The sequence below is a fragment of the Ochlerotatus camptorhynchus genome, unplaced genomic scaffold (genome assembly GCF_037179485.1).
Source record: "Ochlerotatus camptorhynchus isolate MF236.1 unplaced genomic scaffold, CSIRO-AGI_Acam_v1.1 ptg000809l, whole genome shotgun sequence".
NCBI classification, from domain to species: Eukaryota; Metazoa; Arthropoda; class Insecta; order Diptera; family Culicidae; genus Ochlerotatus; species Ochlerotatus camptorhynchus.
In genome coordinates, this window is record NW_027041273.1 from 1654 (window position 1) to 25046 (window position 23393).

A 23393-nucleotide genomic window follows, 5' to 3' on the forward strand; every position below is an offset into this window, starting at 1 on the left:
TTTGTTTTCATTCAGTTTGGGTCGATGAAAATAAATTAAATTTATATAAAAATTTCTAAAAATAGAGCGCGGTAAAAAAATTTGACGTTTTATAAGATACCCTAGATCAGCATTAGTAATGCTTATTTGAGGCTGCCATCGTAGCATTTTATTAGCCCGCTATTTCGCCTTTTTAGCTTTATATCAGCCCTTTATAAGTATATACTGCATGATAAGCATTTAATCACTGTTTTATATGTGAATATAGTGCTAAATTAGAGCATTGTTCTAATGCTTACTGGTTACTTGGGTAGTTAAGTAGTGAACCAATTTAAAATCGTAAGTTTCGTATGGATTGTTATTAATACCTAGATCACATGTTTCCAAGTGATATTGTAAAATATCGCAAGGCTTTTAGTGGAAGCAAAACGAGACATTGAGTAATAAATTTGATAAGTTTGACAATCAAACTTTTCTGAAAAAAACACTTTTATTGAAAACAGCAACAATTTCGTATTACTCACGCTCTAGAACGCAAAGTATTTCGGACGGAGGGGGAGAATTATCGCTTCTCTCACTTGACTTCATTTGTTGTTGACTTGCCATCTTCACGAGTAATGTTTGTCATCTGCGTTTTTGACATTTGCTTCCAAAAGCAAAACTAATCAAATTCAATGGATGAAAACACTGGTGGATAATCATTTTGATTTAAAGGTTTTATACGGTACATATTTTTCAACGACAAATCACTTTGTTTCAAAACGCAAATAACTTGAAAATCAATGATAAATCGCTTCGATTCGTAGTACCGCATAACAGACTGAGTCGAGTGCAAGATCATTTTGATTAGATGTGATAACTTTTTACCGTGTAGATATACAGATTAGTGACGTTTAACGCACGCACACTAGCGGGAGCAACGCCGTGTAAGTTGTTTATTATTTTCCTCTGACTACCCTAAAAAATGTATGAAAGTAGATTTGTCAAAATGAGTTTGACATCGTTTTGTTATATATCAGGCGTAACATTTGATAACGGCACAAAAGCATGTGTAAACAAACTTTCCAAAGCCCATAGACGAGTGCACGGATGGATTTGAGTTCACTCACTCGACAAAAAGTGACACAACAGCGGGGCCCTGTTTACTAAAAATGAACATATATGTGTTCATTTTTAGTAAACAGGGCCCTGCTGTTGTGTCACTTTTTGTCGAGTGAGTGAACTCAAATGCATCCGTGCACTCGTCTATTACACGCGAACCAAAATACGCTTACGAAAACGAATCAGTGTATCCAAAAGTGGGACAACATTTTTGATCATCAAGCGATGCTTGTGGATGCGGTTCACACGGGTTTTCTATGGGCACGCACAACATTAAAGCATGCTGTCCATATAAACTACACACAGCAAAAAAAGTTGTTGAATATTACATCGAAACTGCTGCAACCAGGTCAATCCATCGGTTGTGTAATATCACATTGTACGATGTACATCGATTTTGCGAACAAAATTACATCCATTGATGTAATATTGTATCTGCTTTTTGCTATTACATCATTATTTCATACATCAGCTTGAATTACGTTGATCGATATTACATTTTTTTTTGCTGTGCATGTAAAGCTGGCCTTCTACCGCTAGGTTCACATAAATAAATGGAGCCACGTTTGGATCCGAAGTGTTATTTCTGTTCTGTGCAATTAGAGAAATCGTCAGCCATTTTATCTCATGTGTGCAACAGGATAAACATTAATCCTTTTGTTACATATGCAGTCTGGTATCAATGACGTTTATAGAAGGTCTGAGCCACCAGGCAGCTTGCTGGTGTTCGAAGCAAAAATATTTTAAACATTGCTGAACGTAGAACAGAACAGATAGAAATACGTCTCTGCCAACAGCTGAAAAAAGATAAACATTGCAATGAAATATGAACACCACTATACATTTGCTCAATTCACTACCAGCAATAAACCCTTTGGCTCAGACCTTATATAAATGTCATTGGTCTGGTATAAGAGGTACGAGCCGTACGAGCACGACGTGCGAGAGGCTCAGCGAGAGGTTTTTAGTTTCCCTCGGAAGTGGGTGAAATCGTATGATATTTGCTAGCGCCTGTTATTATTCATTACGAATCGATTAATCCGACATTAATCATACTTCATAATATGTCTGATTGGTTCAGTGTGTTGGGAGTGAGGTAAATACATATTCGTTATCTGCATCAAAAATGGAACCGAACTCCAAAATTTCATCAATTTTCGAACACTGGAACAATTTTAAATAAGAGCGATAACGCCCCTTGGAGGGACTTTGTATGGGAGCGAGCTGTCAACGAATATATTTAGTGTCAACGATCAAAAATTTAAATCTTTAATTAAAAATCGAGATGAATGTCTACACTGATAAAATTTCAAAGATTGTTTTTATGTGTCCCACACATGAATTTTTGCAAAGTGATCAACAAATGATATCTATGTGTTGACACATACTTAATATGTGTATACATAAAAGCCATGTGTAACCACACATATTATTCATTTGACTCATAAATTTCATGTGTGCCTCTGGGTGGATTCTATTTATGTGGAATTTCACATGGAAATTCGTCAATAAAAATGTGTGGCATTTTATTAGTGTACGGGATTAATAAAAATATCGTTGTGCTCAGAAAACGAATTTCTATTGTCACAATTATAACATGTCGGAAAATCGGTGTTCAGTGTCAAACAGTGAAGTTATTATTTTGATTTAAATCTTGATTTAAAAATCGAGATGAAAGTGTGTGGGTTCGGAAAAAATCACTGTGCTCCGAAAACGCTCTTTCAGATGATGTATAAAAAACGAAACAAAAAATGTTTACAAAATTGATAGGCTCTTCTCAAATCTTACGCGAGCTTTTATCACAGCAGAGACACACACCGTAAAATTACAGTTGTTTTTAACGTTCTCCTTGCTTCACTTACCCCTTGTTCGAATGTCAGTTGTTGTTGCTGTGCTGCGCTGCTCTAGTAATCACATCAATTTGCTGTCGTACGCGATTAATATTATGGGTCGTCCTAAAATTGTTCGAATCCATTGAATTATTCTGTAAATAAGTGCTTTAAGTGCTTTTATTCTTTACTCGGATCATAGAGTGTAACAGTTGAGAGGATTTTTTTTAATCAAAGCCGTATGAAAGTACGTAAAATGAGGCGTACTTTAGCGTAGGTTCGGATTCTTCTTTTTTTTTTGCTTTTTTTTTCTAAGTGCATTTGGTTTCTGGAAAAAGTGAACCATTCAAAATGGATGACGAATCGGCGATATAATAAGTGTTTTTTAGTGTTCCTAAACTTCCACAGTGTAAACTATGTGATTGACAGGGTAATATTTCCTATTTAGAGAAGAAAAACGTAAAACAATTGAGACGCGACTAACGGTACTCATTCAAGATGTGCTGCAGGTATGAATCTCAATATTGTCATTAGAAAAGCTACGATGGTCATGATATGAGTTATACGCGTTGGAAAATTCAGTTTCTGAATACTGTTTGCAGTTAAATGTCGTTTTATGCTGAAGAATGTTTTTTATAGCTTTTATCCAGAGAAATATGTAACATCGGGCATTGTCATACGTGAAAATTTTTGGTCCATTATAGAAACGCACACATTAAGCCCATGCAAAAGCATACAAAAACAATACTAATACAAGCATAATATTTCGTACGGTGCGTAATCAACATGTAAATATTTATTTACACATCCCGATGATTAGATCATTCGCCACTTTTTTTTTGTCTCACAACACGCCTACAAAAAACAAAAAAAAAACATCTCTGTATCTAATGTTTTCTAATGGATATAGTTTATTTTATTAATCAAAATTATTTTATTTTGTATTTCTTTAACAGTGACTGTTAATATGGAATGAAATGAAGATTGGATCATAAGGTTCATCAGCCTGCTAATATCTTATGTGGATAAAAACAATGTATTATCTACGGAGTTGCTGATAGTGAAAAGTGTTTATTTATAAAAAAGACGAACATAGTAATAAATGCTAAAGACGAACATAGCAGTATAATCAAAACAAACGTTAAGTATACATCGAAAAAACAAACATTCCAAAAAATCTCGAAGTCAAAGCCCTTTTAAATTGACAATTGCACGGCTCAGTGTAAATAAGGATGGCGTACCACAAACCAACAGATATAGATGGGTTCATCACACAGATGGCAAAAGCAGATATGCGAGTTAAAGCACAACTTGCAGAAGACTTGGTATTGTATCTCAGCGATTCGGAAAACTCGATAGAATGCGTGGATTTAGGCCTCCTCATAGATGGATTAATCCCGTGGATGATAGGGAGCCATTTCAAGGTATGGTTTATGCGTTTGATTTCAATAACCTTCGAATATTTGCGATTGCTTACTAATGTCACGCTTCAATGATGCCAATCCTAGTATATTATATTTAATTTTGTTTTGCTGACATAAGCTCTATACCGCCTGAGGGCTATTAAAATCACCGAATAATTTCATGTTTAACCCGGAAAACCCGGAAAAACTCAGAAAGTCGATGGAAGAACCGGGAAATCATTGAACTATCTCTCTAACATTTTATGCATAATGCTATATGCTATCTCATAACATTTTGACAAATTTTTCATTGCGAGGACGGCCCCAGCGTAGTGGTTAACATCGATACCTCTCACGCCTAAGTCACAAGTTCAAACCTCATCGAACGTTTTTTTTTAAATATCATTTATGATTTCGTTGATTTTGGACCATCTTTTTGGCATAGACGTTATTAATTATTATTATTTTATTAAAAATTTAATCACAAGGAGCAAAAAAACATAATTTTCTAAATCCGTTTGATACGGTGCCAAAATCGAACCCCATACCAAAAAAGAACGGTTTTGGTGTTGTTGCCAACATCGAACGGGTACTGTACTTCGGAAAGTACTGAATCACTTAAAAGAAAACTGGAATCACTACTAAAATAACTAAATCACTTCAGAAACGTTCGGAATCACTTCGAAAAATATTGAATCCAGTGGCTTCCCGTAACCTCACTTTTTACCTGTGCACCAACTTTCAAAACCAGATTTAATGTCATATTCATACTCGAAAAGTCTCGTAAATAAAGCTAAATAATAAATAATATTTCTGTCACTGACAGAGCGTCATTAAAAATTTAACCACTTTAAATTTAAGTGAAATTGAATGGCAAAATTATTTTCCGCATCAACAAAAGTTTATAAAAATATATTAACTTAATTTTGTCAAGTGAATCATTATATCAATCCATTAGTCTTCTATTTTAAAACAAGTAAATTTGATTTTCATGTTTATAAATTGTATGTGCATGGTCATTTTTGAAATAAATATTTCAATAAAATGAAGAGATAGCTGTTTAATAAAATTCCTAGTTGAGTTGGTATCATCTGTGGACTCAGCAGCACTAGGTACTTGTTTCTTTCGGTGTCGATCGCTTTATCGACAGTTGTTTACTCGGCCACGGTGTTCGTTTAATGCCTTTGTTCTTTGCTTGCGCTCGGTCAGTGGTCTTTGCCGTCGCCGTAGAAGCAATGATTTCGATAGGAATGTGCGAAATAAAACACACTTTGTGTTTTGCCTATTCAAACGGCAACCCAAAGCCTGTGATGGTAGAAATAGCCAATTTCTTGACAGGATCGCCACATATCGCATTGCTTAGGAAAAAGCGACCTTCATCAAATTTAAATCAGAAGCAAGTATGCATTATGCCCTGATGCACAACCCGGAGCAATTGGCTTTCCAATATACTAATGGAAAGGCAGTGGAGGTACGAATGTCGCTTGCATGTCACGTGCAACACGTGCGAGTGTATCATTTACCACCAGAAGTACCAGGTGAGGATCCAACGTTGGTGTTAGGGAAATACGGGATTTAAAAAAAGTTTATTGAGGTGAAAATGGACGTGGTGACCCCGGAGACCGAAGCCCAACAGTCTGAACCCGAACTGACGGCGGAACATTGAGTGAATCTGGCGGCACACGAAGCATAGGAGAGGAAAAAGAGATCGGAGAAGAAAAATCATGACCCAATAACTGTGTTGAAAAAGATAAATATATTAGTCTCTCGGTTCCGACATTGAGCCTACCAAATGAACACTATGGAAAAAAAAAATCCCAGTAGGTACGCCAGTACTGTCTATAACCGAATCTCAGTCCCGTATGCATTTTCGCCCATTTTGAGACGCTATCTACTATCAATTGGCATCTACTTCCATATTAGGGTAAATTATAGCTTCGGCACCCATTGACTGTTTTCGGCAACCGAAATTGAAACGTTTATTTCACTGTATTTTCCCATCAAAACTCTTCGCTGAATGTATTAAGCCGATTCCTTACCTTTTCAGCTTCAATCTGATTACATTTTTACGACTGTGAATTCCTGTTATACCATATTTTTCTTTAAATGAAATATATATACTACAAAGTACGGCTGATTTCGAGTTGCCGATAATAGAACAGCTGGTTAACATGCAGTTCAAATGGAAAGGGTGCCGAAGAAAAAGAGACTGCCGACAATAGTCACTCTCACCTGAGAAGTTTGGAGCGTTGTAAAAACATGTTCAACCCGTTTTGATCAATTCTGTCGATTGGAATTGGTAGAACAGCAAGCAGCAGATAAATGTTAACAAACAAACCTGTCATGTATGTGTGTGACGCTGAGAAATCGCTAATAGAAGTTCGGATGCTGCTTAGATTGACGAGAATACGTAAATTCCCCTATGTAATAAAACTACTGACTTGTATCATAAATTGTTCACACAGATTTGTCCGGGCCAATGAGTAACGTCACTCCCGGAGGAAGTAGATACTTTATGGTGAAAATCGATGACTTCATTATTTCTCGCCCTGTATGTACCTGCAATAAAGGACATGCAAAGGATTGCATCAAAAGTGACGTGAGACACATCGAAAACCAATTCGGATGAAATCCTCAGATTATTTGTTCCTGCTGGGTTCGTATACAAGCAGTTCAATCAGTTTTACCAAGACGAGGGTATCAAGATGCAGGTGGAGTGGCTGTAGGAGATGGCAGTTTGTTTGCTCCATATTACTCGGCTCCGTAGAGTTGTTTTTACGACATTTGAACCTACCAAGACAACCATGGAAGATAACCATGCGAGGTTTCTTGAACTCGGCTTTAAGCTTTTTTTTTTAAATCTTTATTATGGAGATGTTTAGCCATCTGGCAAGTTCATCTCCGCCGGTGTTAGGCTTCGGCGCTGGCAGTAAATAAAATAGGTGAAGAAGTGCTCAGTGAAGACGAACATTTAGTGAGTGATAAAGATGAAAAATCAATCGAGGTAGAATCATTGCTAGATAGTGATGACGAGGAACAGTTTAGTGATGACGCGTTCCTAATGATTAGCGATCGAATGCGGGGGCGTTGCACAAGAAACTCAGTGATTTTGTTGTGGGCGTGACCAGGATGGAGGAGCGTAATCTAATGAACTTTAAAGAAGCAGCTGGAAGTGTTAATAAAAAAGAATGGCTAAATGCCATGGACGATAAACATGAATCACTGCAATTGAACGATGCTTGAAAGTTCGTTCCTCCGCCAAAAGACCGTCATGCGATCACTACTCTACATTGCGATTAACTCCATGGGTGGATGTAGCAGAAGCGGTATTGATCCTGAGCCACAATATCAGCTGTCCCACGCAACGGGATTGGGTAGAACTAACGCGCGTGGTTCGTTATTTGATCGGGACAAAACTATCAACTGATACTGGCTAGTGACGGTCATCAACAAAGACAATCGCGGCTGTATTGATGTTGTCTCGTCGGAGCAACAGAACTAGAAGAGTAAACACACCGATACGAAGTTCTATCATGCCAAGGCTATCTGTACCCGTGGAGTGATCCAGTCACGCTATTGCTCTACGGACAACATGGTGGCTGACGTTTTTAGTAAATACTTGTTACTAATGTCGTTTTCGTTTTTACTACACTACACCGGTGTAATGTAAGCAGCAATAAGCGCGAGTCATTGACAGCCCATCAAGCGGCGCCGGTGGTGTAGTGGTAAGCGTGATTACCTCTCACCCCAGCAGGCCTGGGTTCAATCCCAGTCGGCGTCGCCGGAATGTTCTGAGGCACAGTGTTGGGAAAATATAAAAAAAAATCAAATCTCACCAACGCCCAAGATCACGCTTGATTTTCGTAGACAAAAATCAGCAAGCAAACAACTGCGGTTGATTTTCCAAGCTGTGATATCGCAGCTCGGAATATCAAGCTAACAATTTCCAATTTCCTCGGCTCCTTGTGCACTAACTAAGCTAGTTCCACATCACCCTCCTCTAATTGTCACTGTTGAGGACAAACTCGTGCGTGATTTTGGCGACTATACTGCTACGGTTTCTTATGACTTCCGTAAAGCTGACCACCGTAGCATCATAGATGTATTGTCTAGCATGGTATGGGAGAACATCCTTGATCCAGATGACGTTGAGGCTGCAGCGCAAACCTTTTCACATGTCTTGGCATATGTCATTGACAGACACGTCCCGAAAAGAACTCACCACAAAGTGTCTCACCCTCCCTGGCAAACGAGAGAGCTACGTAGGTTGAAGTCAATCAAGAGAGCAGCATTGAGAAGATTTACGAAGTATCGCACGCTTCCTCTGAAACTACATTATGTGAGGCTGAATCACATGTACCAGCGAGTCAGTCGTGAATGCTTTTCAAATTTCCAACGAGGCATCCAGCGCAAACTTAAGCTACACCCGAAATCCTTTTGGAACTACGTGAACGAGCAACGCAGGGAATCCGGCCTCCCATCGTCTATGGAATTCAACGGAGAAGTTGCTGCCACTGTTCAGGATATATGCCACCTTTTTTCCGAAAAGTTTTCCAGTGTATTCACTAATGAGACACTAACTGACGACCATATTAACCTGGCTGCCAGGAACGTTCCAGTAAACGATCAAACGCTGGGTGCAATTGATGTTAATGCAGAAATGATTTCTAAGGCCGCGACTCTGCTCAAGTCATCCTTCAATCCTGGACCTGATGGAGTTCCATCTGTATTTTTGAAGAGACATATTACTAGCTTGTTAATTCCGCTTCTTCGCCTGTTCCGAATGTCTCTCTCAGGTGGCATATTTCCATCTTGCTGGAAATTTGCGCACATGTTTCCCGTCCACAAAAAAGGAAGGAAACGAGCTGTGGATAACTATCGAGGAATTACATCGTTAAGTGCCGTTTCGAAGCTATTCGAGCTAGTGATTATGGAACCGTTGCTGTCCCATTGCAAGCAGTATTTGAGTGCTGATCAACATGGGTTTACTGTCGGCCGCTCTACAACTACCAATCTGCTGTGTCTCACATCGTATATAACCGAAAGCATGTCGGATCGGGTTCAAACGGACGTTATTTATTCAGACCTATCCGCAGCATTCGACAAGTTGAACCATGCTATTGCGATTGCTAAACTCGGCAGGCTCGGTGTATGCGGTAATCTTCTGAGTTGGTTTCGATCATATCTTACTGGTCGGCAACTAAAAGTTACCATAGGAGATTGCAGATCAGCTAGCTTCTTCGCCACATCAGGTATACCTCAGGGAAGCCACATGGGACCGTTAATTTTTATACTGTACTTCAACGACGTGCATCTGGTCATCGAAGCTCCTCGGTTATCATATGCAGATGACCTCAAAATCTTCCTACGAATCTGCTCCATTGCTGACTGTCACTTTCTTCAACGTCAACTGAATGTATTCGCTAGTTGGTGCAGGTTAAACAGAATGGTAGTGAACCCAGCCAAATGCTCCGCTATTACGTTCTCACGAAAACAACAACCGATAATATTTAGCTATGACCTGCTTGGCTCGACAATCGAACGCGTGAATCAGGTGAAAGACTTGGGTGTGATCTTGGATTCGCAGCTTTCTTTCAAGCAACACATTGCATATGTTGTTGATAAGGCGTCAAGAACTTTAGGGTTCATTTTTAGGATAGCTAAAAACTTCACTGATATCTACTGTCTAAAATCTCTCTATTGTTCGCTTGTTCGATCGACGCTTGAGTATTGTTCAGCGGTTTGGAACCCAAACTACAACAACGGTGCCGAGAGAATTGAATCTGTTCAACGTCGCTTTCTTCGTTTTGCGTTGCGTAGATTGCCTTGGAACGATCCGTTTCGATTACCAAGCTACGAAAGCCGTTGTCAACTTATCGACCTAGAACTTCTCCGGACTAGAAGAGACACAAACAGAGCCCTTACCGTGGCCGATATCCTACAAGGAAGGACAGATTGTGAGGCTATCCTGAGGCAAATTGACCTGAATGTTCAACCCCGACCGCTTCGTAATAACCTTATGCTAAGACTGCCTCTACGTCGCACAAATTATGGAGCGTACGGTGCGATTTGCGGACTGCAGAGAACATTCAACAGAGTTGCATCTGTTTTTGACTTTCATCTTTCCCGTGATGCGCTTCGTCGAAAGTTTTCTTCTGTTTTTCGCCAGCAGGAGTTAAGATATTGACTATAAGATATACGTTTTTTAATGTTTTTTTTTTTTATGTTATGACCATGCTTGAATGTATTTTTTTTCCATAGTTGATAAGGTTTAAATCATTGGGGCTTCATCCAGCCTGTTGATGTAAATAAATAAAATAACAAAATAAAAAACACGGCGCTAATGATCATCTGACCCTCAAAGTTGCCTCAAAGTGTAATAAAAAACATTTTTTTATTATTATTATTCTGATCTGGGATCTTTAGCCACTTCTGGGCTAGTTCATCACCAATACATTGTTTTGTCATTCTTTTCCCAAACCAAGCAAATTAAACACGTACCTACTTCCTTCTCCACAATAGTGAACTTTTCGACGCTTTGTGTCGTTGTTTCGGGATGCTGTGCTCTACTTTGACCATATCTTTTCCGATATTGGGGACTGTATACAAAAATCAAACATGGCTGCATCAAACAATTTTACAGATTAGAACACCTATGAAGAGAAATCGGCGATTAATATGTTTGTTTACAAAAGCATGTACGCGCTTAATCACGATTCAGTTCGGAAATTAACTTTTTTGTAATAAATATCGTTTTAATTTTATTTCAATGCACTTAATAACATACAATTAATACATTATAACAATAATTTCAGATTGCTCAACGTGCACTAGAGGCATTCACAGAGTTGATCGTACGTCTTGGTCAGGATTTCAACGCGTATACCTCAACAATCCTGCCACACACCGTGGATCGCTTAGGAGATAGTCGTGATACAGTTCGAGAGAAAGCACAATTACTGTTGCATAAGCTAATGGAATGTCGAGTAGTTTCTCCACAATCAATGTTAGATAAATTGACGGTTTGCTTCAAACATAAGAATGCGAAAGTGAGAGAGGAGTTTTTGCAAACAATTATTAATGCTTTAAATGAGTATGGCACCCAATCACTCTCAGTAAAGATGTACATCCAGCCCATAGTGCTACTTCTAGGAGACCCAACACCTACAGTACGAGATGCAGCAGTGCAAACTTTGGTTGAGATTTATAAACATGTAGGAGATAAACTAAGAACTGATCTCAGGAAAAGAGATGTTCCGGCTGCAAAGTTTGCCATCCTTGAACAAAAATTTGATGAAGCAAGAAATGATGGACTACTACTTCCGTCAGCGATCAACTCAGCCATTTCTAACGATGATGTTGATACTGCCATTGTGGCAAGACCAACACGCTTAGTGAAAAGGACTCCATCCGCCACGCCACGGAAACCCTTATTTGAAACGCAAGGATCTGGAGATTTGTTGGCCGCTGGTGCTGTGTCATGGGAAATATTTGAAAATTCTTTCGAGAATGTTCCACAGCTGACTATATTTTCACAACGAGATATGGATGAGCACATGAAATCAATCAATACTGTAATTGGTGATAAAAACATGGACTGGGAGAAGCGAGTTGATGCGCTGAAAAAAATTCGGTCGCTTCTTATGATCAATGTGCAAAATTCGCCCACATTCACTCAGCAGCTTAAAGACTTGTCCATTGCATTCCTCGATATATTGAAAGAACTGAGATCACAAGTTATACGCGAAGGGTGTATTACTTTGGCGTATATGTGCAAAGTACTAAAAAATCGAATGGATCAGTTCGTGATATACATCTTGCAGGAGTTAATCAATTTAATTCAAAACTCTGCAAAAGTCATATCGTCTGCGGGACTTATTACTCTCAAATACGTCATCAAACATATACATGCTCCAAAAATAGTGCCAATAATCACCCAGAATCTCATGCAATCCAAGTCAAAGGATATCCGTAGTATGTTGAGCGAAATAATGCTCTTGTTATTGGACGAATGGCCCACTAAAGCTTTAGAGAAAAACAATTCTTTATTAAGAGATGCTTTACGCAAAGGATTTTCTGATGCAGACAGTGAAGCAAGAAGGCACAGTCGATGGTATGTAATGTAAGGCCTGTTTATAGCTTGAATATTACTTAACTCCTTGTTTATTGTGCTTTCAGTGCATTTTGGAGCTTCCGAAGACATTTCCAGGATCTAGCAGATAATCTTTATTCATCATTGGATCCCGCTACACAACGTATGATGGAGCGAGATCGAGACAATTTAGGAACAAATGGTACCAATTCAATGAGTGTTAGCTTGCGTGGCAGCAATAGTAGCTTGAACTCTGTCCCTGGTGGGGTGATAAGTATGTGTTTTGTTTTCGTCTTTATATTCTAAAACATGGCCTGTTAGATTTTGGCATCACACGATTTTTGGCCTTAGCTTGCCACACATTTTTAATTTAGCAATCCTGATTAGCTGGTCACATCCAAGCTTCAATTATCCGAATAATCTAAGAAAAATATTGAATAGAGTTTAAGCTGTTAAACTGCAGAGCACAATCTAATTAAAGACATTGGAGACGTGTTGCCAAAATCGATCGGACACTGTATACGTTGATTTCATTGATGGATTACTAAAATTTTGTTTCTAAACTATTCTAATATTCAACTATTGATAATTCAAATATTCTCTCAGTAACTTATAACTATCAATTCTATACTTTCATTTGTTACTTCACGCTAACCAGAACGTAGGCAATCTTCGGGACTAAGAAGTCCAGCGTCTGCTCAACCACCAGGTAATTATGATATACCTGATGTTTTTAGTCATCTATTGTAATACGTAATAACTATGTAATAATGCCGATAATGAAAAACAAAAATGATACTGTAGTTGTCTGTCATTCTGCAGGAACTTACAGTTACTGTTATAAAAAGTTGTTACAGTATTTTCTGCTTTTCCTCTACAATTGCAATTCGAGAACAGAACTTACAAACACTTAATTTCGCGCCTAGATTCGCTCAGCCGAGATTCGCTCCACCGAGATTCGCTTAGCCGAGATTCGCTCAGCCGAGATCTCGGAAATAATGTTTTACTGATATATCAACAAAAGTGACGTTTGGTTGTTGAGTATCGAAAATTGTTTCCATCTCAGCCAACTAACTTAATATCTGCTGATATCTCAGTAAAATTTATTGGCGAGATCTAGATTGTGTAAATTTCGGCAGAATATTGCAAAGATGGGGAAATAAAACTTCAGCGACATACAGATATTTTTCATCCCAATGAACAATAAACTAAAGTCACATAAAATCATAACAGAATAGGCATACATATTTCAATTTATAAATATAATGGAGAATAAAATTAATTAATAATTTATGTACAATTTGATTCTTCAGAGCCCCTCCTGGCTACGTAGCTGCTCATCACCGCTAAAATGTTTGATTTCATCATATTTTTGCTATTATGTTGATTCGAATAATCAATCTGACAACAAAAATAGTCCCATTTGAAAATTCAAGGTCCCTTGTAAGAAGGGTCAAATTTAGATATAGAGGTCTTCCTCGTCAGACATATGTAGGCTATAAGCTGTTTTTTTTTTAACTATTCCCTGTTTTCCCCACGAACGGTGTTTTAGATAAAAATCTAATGTAGTTAATTTTCACATTTCCTTATTCCTGCACGCACACACCAACATGGATTATTACTTACGTATGTCTACTAATGACGGTATATCCTTAAAAAGGAAATGCAACTAGTATCAGTACAGAAAATTTATCATGTGCCCAAGCGGCTTCTTCACGATTACAACGGACTCCGTCATTACCTCGAACTTACTCTCGCAATCGTAGCGGAATTCCAGTTGCGCATCGAGATAACCAATCATCTGTGCGAGGTCTATATACTTATACATTAAACGTTCGCTAACTGAAAAGAACTTTTTGAATATTTTCAAAATTTAAACTTATCGTACAGAAATATTTTCCGCTGTCAAAAATTGCTCAGCCAGTAACTTATCTTTTACAGTTTTCAAAAAAGGACTGAAGAAAGATACGATTTTTACAAAAATCAAAAAGTCGTTTTCATTTAGCCAACGTTTACTTACGAACTTACTTATATTACTTTGTTTTTTTTTTATTTGTCTTATTTTTCAATGATTGTTTTAACACATCGTTCCATTATTTATACAATTTTCTTGTTTTTTTTCCTGTTTGAAAAATCACTCAAAGCATCACTTATGAAATTTATTTCCGATATATTGTCTTATGATATTTTCTGATTGTATACTCATTCAAAGTGTCATATTTGTTTAACTAAATTGTTTGAGCTACAGTCATGTTTTTCTACATTCATCGGGCATTATCAAAGTAACCCCAAATCAAAATTCAGTCATTTCAGTCACAAGACTAAAAAAATAGTGCAAATGCAATAATTTCCGTTAAAACCAGTAACGCTGGTAGATCAGCTTTTCGTGGTGCGTTGTATAAGATCTACCTCCGAACCCTAGTCCTGACAACTTCAAACAAGGGGATCAGGATTCTTCAGTAATCAAAGGAACACATTTTAGTCCTTGTTGCTTTTTATGCCTTTTTATGCGGAAATCGGGCATAGCAGCCTGCATGCCTTATCGAACGACAACAGCCAACGATGCGCGAGCTTTGCAGCCTCCCGTGGTATGGTAATCCGAAGTACCTTTTCCCCCCGCAAGTATATCCACAAAGCCACCTGGAGATCACCTGACCAACACACAGAAAACCAAATCGATATTTCTAATCGACGGGAAATTCTTCACCGACATCATCAACGTCCGCACGTACCGCAGTGCGAACATAGATTCGGACCACTACTTAGTTGTAGTATGCATGCGCTCAAAACTCTCGACGGTGCATAACACCGTGTGTCGTCGTCGATACTAAGATATGGTGGTCCAGCCTGGGTTGCAGCGCTGGAAACCAAGCAGAACCAAAGGAAACTGAGCAGTACATTCCGGCTCATGGCCATGCGAGTCGTGAGTGCGTACTGAACCATCTCGTCGGAAGCAGTATGCGTTATCACCGGAATGTTCACAGGCAAAAGAGTGCGGTATTTCCTCAAATACTCTTTAGAACTTTCTCTAGCCAATAAATCATCAAACTAAAGCTTCGTGTTGATATTAGTATAGCATTTCCTCCCAATTCTTAAAATCGTAAACTTCACGTATGCAGTAACAAAAACTTTGATTGAATGCAATAACTCAGGGCGGGAATAACCATCAACAATGCTGATGATGGTACAGCACCCAACAACACCCTTCTCCTTCTCTCTGAGATGACTACGTTGGACAATAGTTGGGTAAAGAAAAGTTGCAAAACATACATTCGGCTACGTGGGTTAGGTAGTGATAAACGTTGAACATAAAACTATTCATAGAACTACATAGGAAATACCTCAAATCCCCTCGCCCATAAAGTGTGAGCTAGGTAAATAAGTGTGCATTTGATTAGTATGGTCCTTCGCTCAATTTCAATTTCTGGTAAATTTTCACACTTTTTTTTTATAACTGTTTTTTTTTTTAGTAAACTTCACATGAAGTAACAAAATACCATGATGATTTATGGTCGCCATGGGTGAGATAGCATTGAAAATGTATTTATTTCCAAAACTGTTGGGGGACTCTTGCCCTATATGGCACATTTTCCCCACTACCCTACCAAATAAACTGAACGCGTAAAGGCCGCATGTTCTTTTTTGCAAACAGCTTAATATTTACGTTTTATCAGTTGTTGCACAGATTTGATTGAGGTTAGGAAGACCCGCCAAGTTGAGAGTTGTAAACAAGATTGATGATCATGTAGATTTACTTCATATCGAGTATTGACTTAACATATGTTAGAATCGCTAAAACATGAATATCTTCAATTGAGCAAGGCATTATTGATAAAAAAATAAGTGATAGGGTTAGGAACTACGTGCATGGTGTATGTTCGACATTAATTTTCCAAAATTATCAGTTTTGTACGTTAAAAATGCGATTTTGTTGTATGTGTGTAAATATGTATATGTATATGTATAAACCACTGTTAAGGGATGTCATATGCGTATACGTTATGTTATGTTGTACGTGTGTATGTTTCCAAAATATGAAATGCTACATCATACTTTCATCACAGACAAACAGATATAACACATTTTCGTTGTCACTAAAACACTACTGCCATCTGTTGTCACGGGTAGTACGAGCAAGAGTTATGTTTGTCTGTGCTTCCATCCTGCATGTGTCTTAATTATGATTTCAAGTTATAGCTCGTTATACCAGATAAATTTATTACACTAAACGAATACTTTCATTTCCCGTTCTATGCCATAAACACTTCATTCCATTAATACAGCTGGCTTGCGCAGTGTTTCTGCTGTTGATACTGCTGCTGCCCAGAGAGCTCGCGCAAGAGCACAGTACTCAAATATGGCACGCATGAAAATATCTTCAGGGTCAGCATCGCTACGTAAGTACCATAGTTTCGCATTTAATTATTACGGTTGGCAAACGGCTTCGTACCCTCCTCCCCTCCCGAGTTCCTATTCCAAGCATAGGGTAAACATTTCCTGCAGCATGATACTTCACATCATAGAACATCTATTAGATAGATTTCCGATGAATTTTCTTTAAAAAACGTGCTTGGAATAGGGTCTCGGGGTGAGGGTTGAAGCCGTTCGTGACCCTTCTTGATATTTTCTGTGATACCTTATCTCATCAAAATTCTTTGTGGCTAGTTCATTTCTAGTCCATAAAGAAGTTAGAATTTTTATATAATACATATCTATGGTCTAGCATAGATTTTAAGTGAATAAGATCGAAACATCTCTGTAGAGGGTGACTAGAGCTTGGACCAGTATTGATGCATTACCACCCCAGACAACCAGAATGCATGTAGGGTAAACGTATCAGTTTTGGCCCTAGTGGTCGTCTAATTGGTCCTATCTTAAATTTAAATATTTTTCATTCTTTACTAAATTTATTTCGATGCAAAGTAGAACATACATTTGTCCGCCAATAAAACCATGAAAAATTATTTAGAATTTCAGATAGGCCCTAGCATTAAAAGCTGTAGCACTAGTGCCATAATTGGAACACAGCCTATACACTGAACAATTACAATTACAATGAACATGTATACCGTGAGGTCATCCGCTCGACCTCCTTTCACTGCTCACTACATATATATTTATTATCGTTATTTCTGTAAATTATTGCAACGAAAACCTATACTATTATACAACATCATTATGCTATTAAATTTTAATTTTGTTGAAATAAGGCTGGATCAAATCATAATTTTGACTTTTGTATACCCCTCCCCCTTCAAATATTCTGAAAATCAGGAAGTAAAAAAATGTGAAATATGTGTTTTTTTAAAGCTGCATGGAGGAAATTTCGTGCTCTTTTAAACATAGTAACACATACTCATAATCTGTATAATGTTTATTTGGTATATAAATAATTAAACTATATTTTATAATTATAAAACTGATTTTAAAGAATATGGATGATATTTTTCCGTTTTTCCAACCTCTTTACCATACTCATATCATTAAGATAATCGGGTTGTGATTGCCGTTCTTATTTTTCTAACATATAGGGGAAATGGCTCTAATGTTGGCCTATGGACCTAAGTTTGGGTCCATCGCTAAAAATCAACTATTCATCAATTGGATATTTTTGGTCACTAATGAAAATTTAGTCGATTGCTGAATGTATATATGGGTCCGAATTAGGGGTGTTAAGGCCGACATTACATCCATTTCCACTATTTTCTAATTTAAACTATTTATAAACTTTTCCATATACTTTATTTTCCCGTTAACTGTCTATCTGATCGAGTTTGTATGAGAAATTTCACGAAATGTCGTTGAAAATTGAACTACAAGCATTTCTTAATCCACCGGTGCCCTTAGATTTTTTCGCAAATTTTCTCACACACACGTCTCTTACCGATGATATGTGCTTACCTCTCAGTATGTTCAAACTTTCCTATAAAACAATTAAATTGACTGCAAAGTCGCTAAACCGTAAATCAAAAAGTAAAAGTAGGATATTCATCAACTAAGGCCCGGTCGTCGGAGGTGAGGCCGGCAGCTCAAAATGTTATAGTCATACTGTACTGGACATATTTCAGCATGTAAGATGTACAACAAAAATGAGCTGTGTTTGTTCACATCGACTGATACTGAGTGGTTGCGGTACAAGCACATATCGTCGATAATAGACGATTGTTGTGTATCAGAGAACGCTTGCGCAAAAAGACTAGGGTGGGGAACGGATTCGAAACTCAAATGTCATTAGCCAAATACATCCGTAGACCCACCGTAGGTCCACCGTTGTATAATTGGCAATGCACCCGTGTACTGAATGGGAATTGTGGGTTCGCATCCCACCGGTGCCCTTAGATTTTTTCGCAAATTTTCTTACACACACGTCTCTTACCGATGATATGTGCTTACCTCTCAGTATATTCAAACTTTCCTATATAAAAAAAAAATTCCTAAAATATAATTATTTTTTTTATTTCCTAATAAGTATCCCAGGATCTCTTCAAAGTTTTTTTTTTCACAATATCCTAGCTAAATTTTGGGATTCTTTCTAGAATTCCCCTGAAATTTTCTCTACACCATTCTAAAATTTCTCTGCAGAACACAATGAAATCTTGGTTTTTATTTAACAATTTTCTTCTATTTTGTCAAAATTCTTGCAATAATTTGCTAAAATGTATTTCCATAACTTTCTTTGACGTCTCCTTGAATTATTCAGACCAATTCTTCTGAATTCCCTTGGAGTTCTTATCCGAATATGTTCGCACATATCCTTTAAATATTGTCCTAGAATTTCCACAGAAATTGTTCAGCTTCAAAATCTTGATATGTCTATAAATAGACCATGTTCCGGAAACATTCATTAAATTATGGCAGTTTCCATACAGAGCACTCCCAGCTGTTCATCTTTTTACTCCTTGCCAAAAATTATATGAAGAGTTAGTATATTCAGAAAATATTATCAGAAGCAATTCTGCAGTGGATGTTACCTATCTTTTGCAAAGGCATACTCAGGCTTCTACGCATAAACGCAAACCATAACTTGACCTTACCGAAAATGCTTAAACATTGTTTATAATCCCTGCTAAACTTTAACTGAAATGGTTATGGAACTTTACATGAACGTTTGTGTAATAAAGTATTAACCTTATGAATTATGGTTTAATGGAAGTGAACCTTACAAATGATGGGTTGTTAAGAACCATTACCATTCAAAAAACTTGTTTTCTCCATAGATTTTCGGAAAGAAAACTATTTTAGAACCTTTTAACTTATGGCTTGAGAATTTTTATGGTAATGGTTATGGTAGTCAGCTGAAAATCAAATTGAGATTAAAATTTGCTGTCATGATGTAACTTATTTTGAATACTCCAGTTGATCTAATTTTGGTTGACTTACACAGCAAAAATGAGAGCAAAATTTGAATCAAACGGAAATCTAATCCTGCTTTCAATTAAATCAATTTGATTACTGATTCTGCATTCATAATATTTAACTGAATACGGGCCTGGCGTAAATAGTTAGCATCCATGCTTCTCACGCTGAAAGACTTGAGTTCAAATGTCACCACGCACAAGTCACGAATGACCTAAAATTTGTTAAACAAATCAAATAAACAATAATCGTTAGTTCAACAACAGATGAACTTAAATTAAATTTTAAACAAGACGTTAATAGCAGAACTTCATGTCAAGTTGCTTTCATTTAAAAATGTCATTCGACTACTTAATGAAAGCACAATATGATATCAGACTTATGTCACGACAATTGAAATCAAAATGAGTTTTCATTATGATAGGAACTGCAAACTGTACTACCGATTTGGTTTCATTTTGTTAACCCACTTTGCTCGGGCTATGCCAGGGATCGCTAAGTGAGAAAAAACTGGCGAATCAAAGCAAAGCCAAAACTGGTCATGCGACACCTAGTTTTCAGATCAACAATTACAAACATGATGATGTACTTAAAAGGTCATCCAACAGATATCAAAACGTCATTACAATTTTCACCCACTCGCCCCCACACAACGGAGCGCGAAACAAGTCGCCCGTATTTGATTTCAAATTTAAGAAAAACATTTTTTATAGCGAAGTGAGTAGAAGTAACCCTGTGTGCATTGTTATACGACTTCTGGTTGTCTGGGACATTATGGCACAGACAAACATACATAACACTCGCAAGTTGTTTATCAAACAAGCATTTAACGGTCAATTTAATAGTATCGTAGTCGGTAGTACCGCCAGCTGTGGCGCGCATAGTCATTTCCATTGAGTTTGACGTTTACACACTACCGCCATCTGTTCAACGTACTACCCACCACAGTGTACTCAACAAATGGCGGTAATTTTTCAGCGATGATGTTTTACAGTGAGAAATATTCAATTTTTTTTTTTTTTTTTTTTTTTTTTTTCCTTTATTATAGAGATTTTTAGCCATAGGCTAGTTCATCTCTTAAACAGAAATATTCAATGTGTTATGTCTGTTTGTCTGTGTTAATACCATAACCTGTACATATTTTATTACTTTTTAGTCCATGACAGTTCATAACAGTTATCATACATTACTATATAATTGTTGAAAGTTTGTACATTCATATTCATCCTTCGATATATTTTATTTATTTGCATGTATCGCCTTGGTGGATGACCCTGACCTAATAGAAGGTCAATACGCTCAGCAAGGTAATTATACTCTTAATCTATACACAGGGCGTTTTTTTTCCTGATTTTATATTTTTTCAGAGTAGATAGGAATCCGCGATGTATGAACAAATGTCCATAAAACATAGATCGGAAAGACTGCTAAGTGAGTTATTCAACATTTTTATGCATACTCAATGTTTTTCTGATTTCAATATACCAAATGAAAGATTGAAGTCTAATCGATCAAAGCTCCTTTAAGAGGAACTCGATTAAAGTTAATTATGATACATAAAAATTGAAAAGTATCTTGAAAGTACCAACAAATCTGGTCAAATTACGTTCATTTTAGTGTTTTTACGTTGAACATTTTCATTACTATTAATTCATTTGTTCTACAAAATATTCTAGATTTGTGCCTTTGGTAGTAATCTTCAAGGTTATAAAGTTTATTCGTATTTATTAATTTAAAATACCCATGAAAACTTGCGACGTTTTCTTTAAAGTGCGCTATGGGTACCCCATTCGTTCGTACCAGCTGTTCCAGTTCAATACGTGCGCGGAAATTGGCAAAAATATTATTGTGAATTTTACCGCACCATCATCTGTTCCGAAATGCGAAGATGTTTTGCGGTACATATTGATATTTCTCAGTTTGAGTAGAACACACAACGAGAGACACCTAATCGGTGAATCCTGGGAGAAAGGGAGAGAAGTATATAGTGGTAGTAAGTCGATATCCCTTTTATATCATTGTACACGCAGGCAGATGTTGAAACGGTAGACGTGGCTACTACACTAGCTTCGTTATCGTGCGCGACAGTCTGCAAAAAAAAAATGTAATATCGATCAATGTAATTCAAGCTGATGTATGAAATAATGATGTAATAGCAAAAAGCAGATACAATATTACATCAATGGATGTAATTTTGTTCGCAAAATCGATGTACATCATACAACGTTATATTACACAACCGATGGATTGACCTGGTTGCAGCAGTTTGGATGTAATATTCAACATTTTTTCTGTGTACCGTCATCTCTCTTACACAGCACAAACGGTAGAACAACATTCGTGCAAAATAAAAAACGGAGTAATTAAAAAAACTTCTAAGAACTTCAAAAGACGTTCTTATAGAAAATAAAAACAAACTTAAGAAAAGTGCTGTAAAATTCGAAGAACTTCTGCGAGCTTCAGAGAAATTTAATTAAATTCAGAGAATTTAACAAAGCTATAGATTTTTTTAAAATTATTAATGTTTGCTTTCTTTAAAATAGAATTCAAGAATATTCTCAATGGATTGCAGATCTTCTCTGACAATCATTGAATGTTTCTGATGTTTGCAGAATTTTGCAAAACTTTTCAAAACTCATTTTAAATAGACAGAATTTAAGTGACACTTGCTGAACTTTTCTGAAGTTTACAGGTATTTTTTGAAGTCCGCAGATGTAACCGAAGTAATTAAATTGATCAAATACCTGCGTAATGTTCTCTGGGTATTTTGGCAGTTATTCTGGTTATTTACTAATTATTTTGAAGATCTCTAATTGTTCCATAAAATAAAGCATACCTCTAAGATATTCTTACGAGAAATTCGGTTGGTCAGGAATTATCCCAAAGACCTCAAATTGATCAAAAACCTGCACAATGTTCTCTGGGTATTTTGGCAATTCTTCTGGTTGATTAGTTAGTATTATGAAGATCTCTAATTGTTCTAATTGTTCAATAAATCAAATCATGTCTCTAAGATATTCTTGCAAGAAAGTCAGTTGATTGAACAATTAGAAATCTTCAAAATAATAACTTATCAGCAAGAAGAATTACTAATATACCCAGAGAACACTGTGCAGCTACTTGATCATATTAAGCTCTTTAGAGTAATTACAGTGGTTAAATTATCACAATAGGCCGATATTTATACAAACTAGCCAACTATTGCATGTTGCAACTATGTTTTGTTATGATTAGTTGAGCTGAAATTTTGACACATGACTACAAATAAACTTATTATCTAATAAATAAACCCAGGCAATCACTCTTACCACTACACCACCAGTGCCGCAAAACATCTCCGCAGTAATATTTTCTTTCGGCACATGTGCGGTAATCAAAAGTAAATAATGTATCTCAGCATTCACAATAATATTTTGCCTACGTACGTATTGAACTGGAACAGCCGAACGCACGAACGAATGGGGTGCCCATAGCGCATTTTGAGGAAAATTTCAGTTTTCATGGGTAATCAATAATTACGAAGAAATCATGAAAGAGATGAACTAGCCTTAGGCTAAAAATCTCTAAAATAAAGATTAAAAAAAAAGAAGAAATCATGAAACCTTAAAGGTTACTACCAAAGGCGCATATCTA

The 23393-nt window shown here is 36.9% G+C and overlaps 1 protein-coding gene across 6 annotated transcripts in view; it reads left to right on the forward strand.

Annotated features, from left to right (window-relative positions):
• Window positions 1-2980: 2980 nt before the first annotated feature.
• The window catches only part of chb (chromosome bows), a 69471-nt gene continuing 49058 nt past the window's right edge, over window positions 2981-23393 (forward strand). Inside the window, exons 1-8 of one of the 6 annotated variants that reach the window (XM_065238510.1) lie at window positions 2981-3418; window positions 3866-4333; window positions 11128-12425; window positions 12491-12678; window positions 13063-13113; window positions 14065-14214; window positions 16688-16801; window positions 21047-21067. In XM_065238510.1, coding sequence (XP_065094582.1) covers window positions 4142-4333; window positions 11128-12425; window positions 12491-12678; window positions 13063-13113; window positions 14065-14214; window positions 16688-16801; window positions 21047-21067 — 2014 coding nt within the window. In that variant the 5' untranslated portion in view covers window positions 2981-3418; window positions 3866-4141. The remainder of the gene's footprint in view (window positions 3419-3865; window positions 4334-11127; window positions 12426-12490; window positions 12679-13062; window positions 13114-14064; window positions 14215-16687; window positions 16802-21046; window positions 21068-23393) is intronic. The other 5 variants (XM_065238511.1, XM_065238513.1, XM_065238514.1 and 2 more) reach the window with 5 other exon arrangements.